Consider the following 10,561-nt stretch of genomic DNA (forward strand, 5'->3'; position numbering starts at 1 on the left):
GATGTGTTTTCATGAGGCTGACACGAGCGAGAGATGGAGGCGATGGCTTTTCATGTCACAAACGTGTTTTGTAAGGTATAAATCATCACAGAAGTGTCTTTTCATGTCATACGATATCACAAACGTGTCTTTTGTAAGTTATAAATTATCACAAAAGTGGCGATTTATAACTGCTACAGCGGTACTAATATCAACATTTATAGATTATACAGCGTAGTAAATCCATAAGTAACAGATGCAAAACATCGAAGGTAATATAGCAATAATAAAAATACAGCATCGCAAAAGTAGCTTTCACTACGTATTACACTGTCATAAAGATCGTTATATTTACGTAATGCGATGCCACATAGCCGACTACTTATAAGTAAAATACTATCACGTAAAAGGCTACCTGCCAAGTGTCTCTTCATGAATAACATCTATAAGTAATAAAGCGTCATAAAAGTGGCTTTTTATAAGTAATACAAAGTCGGAAAAGTATGTGACCGCAGACAAAAGCGAAACGAGACGCGAACCTTTTCGGCGCCGCCAATTGGACGTCCGCGCTCGCTGTTAAGACCGTCGATTCCGCAATTTTATGTCAAATAACTAAATGGATTTTTCATTAGGCCGGAATGATATTATAACACTGGAATATCATTATGCTGAAATTAATTATTATATTGCAATATCATAATTTTACCGGCATGTTATGATTACGATGGATCACGGTGAATAATTTCGGATCAGGAAGGCATTGGATCGGTTTAATTACATGCATACTGAAAGAATGAATGTGTATGAACCGGTTTAACAATGACTTATGTGCACAGACCGCCCTGATGCGCGGGAAGGGGGTCGGGCCCGATAACACAATGGAAGATCGTATTTCATAGGACTTAGCTAACATAACATGGATGCTGTAGATGCAAGTAAAGGGAAATATCCTTTATAAGGAACGGCTTGCAGTCAGTGGTATCTACATCCGACTTTTTATGAAAGTTCGCTCGAGTATTATTAATATTTGATAAACTTTAACCATCACATACTTGAAAGGCGTGTGAAAGGTGAGTAAGACCCATGTCAACAAGCATGCAGAACACCTACTACGAGAGTACTCACCTGGCGCCTTCATCCAGGTGATCACAGGCTCCGGGAAGCCCCTGGCGCTGCAGTCCATGACGACGGCCTCTGCGACGAGGGCGGTGCCGCTGCCGGGCTCCACCACCCACCGTGGGGACACCTGGGGGCGCGAGCAAGGTCATCTAAGGTCAGAATGATCAGTATGCCATACACGTGCCTCATCTAAATCAGCCAAGTAACCTTCTTAGGAAAACCACAAGAACGTTTTAGCTTAAAATGATTAGATCGACTCAAGAATAATCTATAAAATCAAAACATTTCATAAACCCTTGTTGTTGTGTACGTACACCTGCTCTGGAATACCTGTTCACCTGTCGTGCGCTACACCCGCGAGGCTAGAGTGTCAAGGGACTTAGCGTTATGAGCATTATATGCCACTCATGTCATGTAAATACAGCATGCATTCTGTCAAATTAGCGCACAGGAAATATCTCTAATTCATTATTACTTTTACGTATATTACTGCCCCGTACATAGATCACGCATACATTAATACCATAAGAATCTTTTTCTTCTGATGCTCCGATTGGTAACCATACAAATCATACAGTAGCAGCTCACTAACCCCACAGGCTTTGCAGACACAATAACACGGTGTGTGTATTTGAATACGCGCTGGGATCGGACGCATTAAAATGTTATACGAGAGATTAGGTAGCGAATGTGTCCTTCATTCGTTCTAATGCAATCCTCATAATTAATGAGGTTCGTCAAGTCTAACGTAATGCAGTCAATTTCACTGATGGTTGTTGTGTTGTGACGTCGCCTCTGTCACGGCAAAGCGGAAAAAAACAAACATATTAGAGTTGCTTTGTTAAATGCCTCTTTATCGAAGTGGATGATGATTGTAACTAGTAAAACGTTCTATTGCATGCCAAATTAGGAAAGCTTATAATGGCGCCGGCTCTGTTTAACGATAGACATGATGCCATTCGGTGTGTTTAAAATGTTTTTTTTTGGCATGAAAAGGGCCGCTTCCACGCCACATCAGATGCCAAGAAACTCGCGAATGAATTCATCAAATTGTTTCTTTTGATCAGATCAAATTCCCAAAAGCAATTTACTGACTCGTCGCTTTGGGGGGGGGGGGGGGGAGGGGGCGTGCGTGTGTGTGCGTTCTCGATATGAATGAGTGTGCGTGCTGCGTGTGTGTGTGTGTATGTTTGTGTGACAGACAGGCAGAGGCAGAGAGAGAGAGAGAGAGAGAGAGAGAGAGAGAGAGAGAGAGAGAGAGAGAGAGGGAGAGGGAGAGAGAGAAAGAGAGAGAGAGAGAGATACTCCGTGGATGTGTATTCATGAGACTTTTCATAAGCAAAGCCATAGTCTCATGAAGTTGCTCAGGGCGGTCTCCTTTGTGTTTATTGAATGCCTTAAAGCTCTCCTCCCCCCCCCCCCCAAAAAAAAAACCCTCAATCACGTGACCTACCTTGACCCTGAGGATGGCCGTGTGGTTGACCGCGGCCGCAGCGTTGGCAGCCTCGCAGGTGTAGGCGCCGGAGTGGCGTTCGTGCAGCCGCTTAAACACCAACACCTGAGGCAGGAAATCGTCTAAGAAATAGTACAAGACGAGGAAACTTTTGTAACATTATTATTTTTCGTTGTGTTATTGGAAATCCGAGTGAGAATATGACTCCATAACTATTTTTACTTGCATGGTGAAAATGCAAGTACTTATAGTACATTTACAGCCTTATTGGGAAACCAATACAATTAAAGTGAAAAGAAAGTGCCGAGCAGCACGAAATAGTCGTCGCCTCTGCTCTATATTAAAAAAAAAACAAATGAAAAACTCGGAACCATGGAAACCGCGTTGCCTTTTGCTTTTGTGCGTTCACTTAGTCCGTTCACTTATCGCCTCCGCCGTTCCCGCTTACCGTCGAGAAGTCGCTGGTCTGCTTGCTCTCCACGTCCGGGTCGTGCTGCAGGTGGCGGCCGTCCTTGAGCCAGTTGATGGTGAAGGGCAGGTCGCCGTCCGTGACCATGCACGAGAGCTGCGTCCGCGCCTCCTCCTCCAGGTCCGCCCGGAAGCCGAACTTCTCGATCACCGGAGGCTCTGCGGAGAAAAAGGGATTTGGAGGACGAGGGAAAAGGGGAATTGGCGGACGAGGGAAAAGGGGATTTGGCGGACGAGGGAAAAGGGGATTTGGCGGACGAGGGAAAAGGGGATTTGGCGGACGAGGGAAAAGGGGATTTGGCGGACGAGGGAAAAAGGGGATTTGGCGGACGAAGGAAAAAGGGGATTTGGCGGACGAGGGAAAAGGGGATTTGGCGGACGAGGGAAAAGGGGATTTGGAGGACGAGGCTCGGGTTTCGCGGGGGCGGGGGCGAGCAACTTCGGTGGGTCGAGATTGGAACCCGAGAGGGGAAGTTTGGGGAAAACAGCGAAATGAGTGGGAAGATGAGACGCGGGTCACGGACGCGAGGTAAAAGTTCACATCATCGATACTTCGGAAGTTCGCGGCTTCGAGAGCTCTGTCTTTCAGTGTCAGACTCGATTCCCAGGACGGGCGCAGGTGGAAGCAACGGACCGCTGTTCCTTCTACACTGTTCTGCGCTTCGAGGGCTGTCTCGCCGGCGGCAGCGGAGGGCGCGAGGTGACGCTGGGCGCCCTGCACAATGGGGCGCCGCTCGTCTTCCTGCCTGCTCTTTCACGCCATAAGCCCCTTCCCTAAGGGCCGGGCTTCCTGGGGCTCCGCTCAAGTGCCACCATTGTTTGGTCTACTGCCGCGGTCCGGTGCAGGAACGCACACGCGCACACACACACACACACACACACACACACACATATATATATGTATACATATGTACACACACACACACATATATATGTATACATATGTACACACACACACACACATATATATGTATACATATGTACACACACACATACACACACACACACACACACACACACACTCACACACACACACACACACACACATATATATATATATATATATATATATATATATATATATATATATATATATATATATATATATATATATATATATATATATTTATACATACATACATACAAATACACACACACACACACACACACACACACACACACACACACACACACACACACACACACACACACACACATATATATATATATATATATATATATATATATATATATATATATATATATATATATATATATATATATATATATATATATATATATATATATATATATATATATATATATATATATATATATATATATATATATATATATATATATATATATATATATATATATAAGAGTAATAAGCGTGGTCATGCTCACGCCCCATTCAAGCCATACATCATACCAGTGCGAGGACTGCCATGCTTATGCAACCCACTTAAGCAGCAGCATTGGTGGGTCTCTGTTCTCTGTCGACTTAATTTCCGTCATGTAATGGGAACTGTCTACCATACTTGAGGGGTTATGACTCATGAATTATTATCCACATGCTCGCCACGCAAGTTAGGAGAGTATGGGTAAAGGGTTTTGGTCGTTTTCCGCGAACGATCTCAAGTAATGAACCTTAAACACGTTGTGCTTCACCGTTTTGATATGCAGCGAGGGTGATGGAGAAAGGAGGGGAGGGGGGTGCCTTAGACTTAAACCTTCACAGCAGTGATTTACCGACCAGCGCTGCCTCCATTTGGAATGGATGTGACAGCCCATTTGTAAACAAGCAAGCAGCTCCACTCTGTCTTGAGTTTATTTGCATCATTCAAGTACTCGGTTACCTTTCTGGTACTCATACATGCTGTTTCTTCCTTTAGCAAGACGCATAAGCAGATCTGCAATGTCTTGGTGTAGGTTTATTCCCCTGATACATGTACATTGGTATTGCTTCTCTATTGTTATAGAGTTAACCCAACTGATTTGTTACAATGAAAGACCATATACTTCCATAGGTATGTAGAGCACACGGCAGAAGCTAAAGATTGGGAAACAATACCAGACTAAAGCGTCATACAACTTTCATACAACGCTCCATGTAAACAAAGGTTTACATGGAGCGAAAGGCGCGCTACGTACTAAGGACGTGCAGGAAGGTGTGCGAGGAGGCGGTCTGGCCCTGGCGACCCGTCACCACGCACGAGTAGCGCCCCACGTCCTTGTTGGTCGCCGTCCGTAGCACGAGCGTCCCGTTGCCCAGCACCTCTTGTCTGTTGGGAGGGAAGGCTCTGAGTCACGGCTAGCGCTGACGTCTTATTTTCTGAAAGCATTCTGCCGGTGGTCGTTTTCATTCGTGGTTTTGCAGCGAGAAAGGATATATAGTTAGTTTCTTCCTTATTCAATTGCAGGAAAAAAACAACCTAAAGGCGCCTCACTCGCGACGTACCTGAGAGAAGTAGGAATGACCTGGCCGTTCTTCCTCCAGGTGATGGAGGGCGTCGGGAACCCCCCGGCGGGGCACCACAGCCTGACGTCCTCGCCCGCCACCGCCGTCACGTTGGGCATGGCGCGCACGAAGGGAGGGCCTGGGGGAGGGGAGGGAGGAGGGAGGAGGGTTTTAATAGCCTGCTTTGTATTTAGTGGAAGAATAAAGAGGAGTGGGACGATAATTACATGGGCGATATGACAAATAGGATCGATTGCAGTTTAATGATGTCACGATAATGAGGATACATTGACGATATGATTTAGGCAACTGTGCAAAACAAGTCTGCGTGTACTCGAATTTTCTGCTTGAGGAGATGTGATTTGGTTTCACAGAAAACTATAATTTCTGACTAATTCGACGTTTGAAAGGAATAAATCTTGTATCTGTTCCGGCATATGACCGAGGAGAAGTAAATCGCAGGCTCCATGTCCTTATCATTATATCATTACAAGACGCAGTTTCTCTAGATTGCAGCAAAGGTCAAGATGTAATGGAATGTACTATCATTATAATATCATACTTATATATTATCATTATAATATAATACTTATAATATCATTACAAGACGCAGTTTCTCTAGATTGCGGAAAAGGTCAAGATGCAACACGTTTTCGCGGAAAAAGGAAACGCCTTATCAGTACCATTGCAAACCAAAGACACAAACACTCTAGTGTCACTGAGAAAGCTAAAAAAGAGCTACAGACGCAGCAGAATGCAACAACTACCGTAGACGTTGACCCTCGCCGAGTGGCTGACGGAGCCGAGGGTGTTGTGGGCGGTGCAGGCGTAGGTCCCTCCGTCGCGCACCGTCACGTCGCTCAGGTTCACGTGGCTCACCACCTCCCCGAGGGCGGTCCTGAAGCTTCCCACATTCGTCCTGCCGTTGAGAGGAGAGTCGGCAAGGGAGAGGGCGAGGCGGTTAGGAAAGGTCTTATTTTAATGCAGGAATATCTAAGCATAATGCCTGAATGATCTAGTTTTGTGCTTTAAATATCTAATCTTAATGCTGGAATATCTAAGCATAGTCTTATTTTAATGCTGGAATATCTAAGCATAGTCTTATTTTAATGCTGGAATATCTAAGCATAATGTCTCATTTTAATGCTGGAATATCTAAGCATAGTCTTATTTTAATGCTGGAATATCTAAGCATAATGTCTCATTTTAATGCTGGAATATCTAAGCATAATGCCTGAATGATCTAGTTTTGTGCTTTAAATATCTAATCTTAATGCTGGAATATCTAAGCATAATGTCTCATTTTAATGCTGGAATATCTAAGCATAATGTCTTACTTTAATGCTGGAATATCTCAGCATAATGTCTTATTTTAATGCTGGAATATCTAAGCATAATGACTCATTTTAATGCTGGAATATCTAAGCATAATGTCTCATTTTAATGCTGGAATATCTAAGCATAATGTCTCACTTTAATGCTGGAATATCTAAGCATAGTCTTATTTTGATGCTGGAATATCTAGGCATAAGGTCTCATTTTAATGCAGGAATATCTAAGCATAAAGTCTTATTTTAATGCTGGAATATCTAAGCATAGTCTCATTTTAATGCTGGAATATCTAGGCATAATGTCTCATTTTAATGCTGGAATATCTAAGCATAAAGTCTTATTTTAATGCTGGAATATCTAGGCATAATGTCTCATTTTAATGCTGGAATATCTAAGCATAATGTCTCATTTTAATGCTGGAATATCTAAGCATAATGTCTCATTCTAATGCTGGAATATCTAAGCATAATGTCTCATTCTAATGCTGGAATATCTAAGCATAGTGTCTTATTCTAATGCTGGAATATCTAAGCAAAGTGTCTTATTTTAATGCTGGAATATCTAAGCATAATGTCTCATTTTAATGCTGGAATATCTAAGCATAATGCCTGAATGATCTAGTTTTGTGCCTTAAATATCTAATCTTAATGCTGGAATATTTAATCTCAATGCTGAAATACCTTAATGGTGAAATATCTAATTCTAATGATGATATATCTAATTTTAATTGTAAAATATCTAATCTTATGCGTGTATCATTTAATCATGTGCCTGAACAATTCAATCTCATTCGTAAAACACCTAATATAATTCGTGAAATGTCTGATCTTGTTCGTGAAACATTCAATTCCATTATTAGGATATAATCTTACTCATAAAAAACACCTGATTCCACTCTCGAAATATCCAATCTTCCCCGAGGACTATTTCCGACCCACGCTCACGATCCACAGACGATCACCCGACAACGAGAGTGTTCGCGCGACTGTTGCAAGATGCGATTCGCCAATCTCTCACATCGAGGTTGCTGACCGTCGCTAATCCCTCCGCGCATAATGGCGGATCAGGTGCTAGGTTTTGCAGAGCGCCCAGGAAGCAGTTCATGACGGATTCATGTTCAGCTAATGGCGGCGCAATAGCCTTCCTCTCGCGTTCAGTATATTATGATAACAGTCATAACTTTACAGCAAGAACGTGGAGGTCGTTCTATATGCAGGAGCGCAAAGGTGAACGAATTAAAAAGACCGATTTCAAAATATTGAAAGAACGCGCGGCAAAACTGCCTCACGCATCAAGGGAAAGCCGAGTCCATTTACCTTATTTATAACAACATTAAGGCAAGTAGCTTCTAGGAATGAAAATACAGGTGTGTTTACGTACAGGTATGTAAAAAAACCCTTGAATTATATCTGCAAAGGAGCTGGATCAGAGGGAGGGGATCTAAAGCTGTACACACACGCACACACACACATGTATGTTAAGTATGCATATATGTACGTACGTGCGTATGTATGTATGTATGTATGTATGTATGCATATATGTATGTATGTATGTATGTATATATGTATGTATGTATGTATGTATGTATGTATGTATGTATATATGTATGTATGTACGTATGCATGTATGTATGTATTTATGCATGTATGTATGTATGTATATGTATAAAGGAATGTATGTATGTATGGCATGCACTTATGTACCCTCAACTTTATTGATTAATTTCATCACTCTTAAAACCTCATAATCATGAACTGAGTGATGGCGTCTGGAGTGCATTTGCTACCACAGTTTATGTTGTTCACGGCAGAGTGATGGCGGATAATAAACACGAAGTTTATTGCCTTGGAAGTTCGTTGTATTGTCGCTAACATTCAGATCATTCTTTCCCAGAAGTAACTTCGCGATTTTATTTCAGACAATTTACGATATTCGTATGAATAAAAAGAACAAAGGTCAGCGAAAAGAGAAGCAAGAAACGAGTCACTCAACTGTAAAAAAAATAAACTTACGAAAGACACTTACAGAAATGAATTAACGAAATGAATTCACAAATGAAAATCAGCGTTTGTTTTCCGTGAAATGATGGAATACAATTAGAGCGTTTCGGGCAGTGAGATCAGGAGTGATTACTTTCGCTGCTCGCTTATTGCTCGAGGAATAAAGCTTTCAGTTCAGGGCGGCGGCCGATGCTTAAATCCCGGTGCTGTATTTAAGCTCTGTAGTTAAATGCATAGGCGGAAACGACGTCGAAAAATGATTTTCCGACGTAATATTTGAAATTTGCAGTTACTTCAGGGACATATTCCGTTGTAGCTGTCTCTAAATGTGGATACGTACGCGTGAGTAAACTTGAGAGAAAGAAATAAAGCATCACCTTTATGTTATCTGCACATGACTGGTGTATTATATTGTATTGAACGTAGCGGCCATAATACTATCAAAGCCGAGTCTGAGCAAGATGAAAAACAAGAACGTAAAGAAAGAGACTACACAGTGCAACAGCCCGTACGTGTAAGGATGAGATAGAAGAGAAGGAGATACATCTCTCCATCTGCAAGGCTAATGCACAAGACTAGTGTTAAGAAAGGCGTTGGCGCCACGAGGGAGCAGCTGCCACTTCGAGGCCCACCTGAGGGAGGTGTGCAGCGGCCGGTGGTCCCGCGTCCAGGTGATCAGGGGGAAGGGCGAGCCGACGGCCGAGCACTTGAGGTTGACCGGCGACCCCGGGGACACGGTCTGCTCGATGAAGGTGTACTGCAGCTGCGGCGCCGCGTCTGTGTGAGAAGCACGGAGAGTGTGAGGATAAAGGGGCTGAGAATCTAAATGTTTCAGTTTATTTCTATCTTTTAGAAACAATTGTATCTTGTGGACATTCGTCACCATGTTCTTTGTGTGAGAAAAGTGCAATGGCAAAGGGACTCACGGTTGGCAGCTGCGGCGAGCGACGGCCGGGGAGGGAAAAGGCCAAGAACCGGTGAGACACGCGTCATGCGGTTACACAGATGGATTTCACAGGATTTACAAAATATTGCTCGTCTTTTATTCAGAATCGCAATACTTTCCAAAGAAGTCTAAAGGGCAACTTCCGACGGCAAGGAAACCAATGCCAAAGCAGACTCACCGGGTCGTGGGTAGTGGAGGCCGAGGTCCCTGGAGGCGCGTCTCAGGCCGCCGTCGACGCCAGCCTCTACGCCGCCCATCTGTGACGCGCCCGCTGGTCTCAGACTGGTCTCGGGCACGCTCTCGGGTATGACCTGCACGCCATCCTGAGAAAAGAAGAGATCGGTGCAGTGATATGATTGTCGGAAATATCTTCCAAGATAAGAGTGCAGCCTCATCTCATCAACTGAACACTCGTTATACTGACCTCCTCCACGTGGTCCGTCGAACTCATTCCTGAGACTTCAAGCTCCTCGGGACTCTCCCAGACCCCCTCGATGCTCTCGCGTGAGCTCCTCGGCTCCGGCACTCCCTTTCCTCGCGCTGTCGGGTCGCCCGTCCCCGTCGGGGCAAACTCCAAGGCGTCGTAGTCGTCGGCTGGACCTTCCGGCGGAAGCGGTTCCGTGTCGTCGGGACGCTCGCCGGAAGTGGCGCCGGAAGGATCTGCTTCCCCGCGGCCCGGATCACGAGGCGCCGCGTCCAGAGGATCGGTCGAAGGATCGGGAATCCCCGAAGACGGCTCGAGGGCTTGGGCAGGAGAGGCGCTGACTCGCGGGCCGTCCGTCAGGCTCGGGGCCAAGGGGCG

At 44.2% G+C, this 10,561-nt stretch overlaps 1 protein-coding gene across 1 annotated transcript in view; it reads right to left on the bottom strand.

Annotated features, from left to right (window-relative positions):
• LOC113806116 (cell adhesion molecule Dscam2-like) overlaps nucleotides 1-10,353 on the bottom strand; it is a 40,419-nt gene extending 30,066 nt beyond the window's left edge. The window contains exons 1-9 of the mRNA XM_070113957.1: nucleotides 10,184-10,353; nucleotides 9,938-10,082; nucleotides 9,446-9,590; nucleotides 6,248-6,399; nucleotides 5,481-5,619; nucleotides 5,174-5,304; nucleotides 3,000-3,178; nucleotides 2,552-2,656; nucleotides 1,105-1,225 (exon numbers count right to left, since the gene is read on the bottom strand). Coding sequence (XP_069970058.1) covers nucleotides 1,105-1,225; nucleotides 2,552-2,656; nucleotides 3,000-3,178; nucleotides 5,174-5,304; nucleotides 5,481-5,619; nucleotides 6,248-6,399; nucleotides 9,446-9,590; nucleotides 9,938-10,082; nucleotides 10,184-10,210 — 1,144 coding nt within the window. The 5' untranslated portion in view covers nucleotides 10,211-10,353. The remainder of the gene's footprint in view (nucleotides 1-1,104; nucleotides 1,226-2,551; nucleotides 2,657-2,999; nucleotides 3,179-5,173; nucleotides 5,305-5,480; nucleotides 5,620-6,247; nucleotides 6,400-9,445; nucleotides 9,591-9,937; nucleotides 10,083-10,183) is intronic.
• Between the last annotated feature and the right edge of the window lie 208 nt (nucleotides 10,354-10,561).

Source organism: Penaeus vannamei, chromosome 35 (assembly GCF_042767895.1).
Source record: "Penaeus vannamei isolate JL-2024 chromosome 35, ASM4276789v1, whole genome shotgun sequence".
Classification (NCBI taxonomy): Eukaryota; Metazoa; Arthropoda; class Malacostraca; order Decapoda; family Penaeidae; genus Penaeus; species Penaeus vannamei.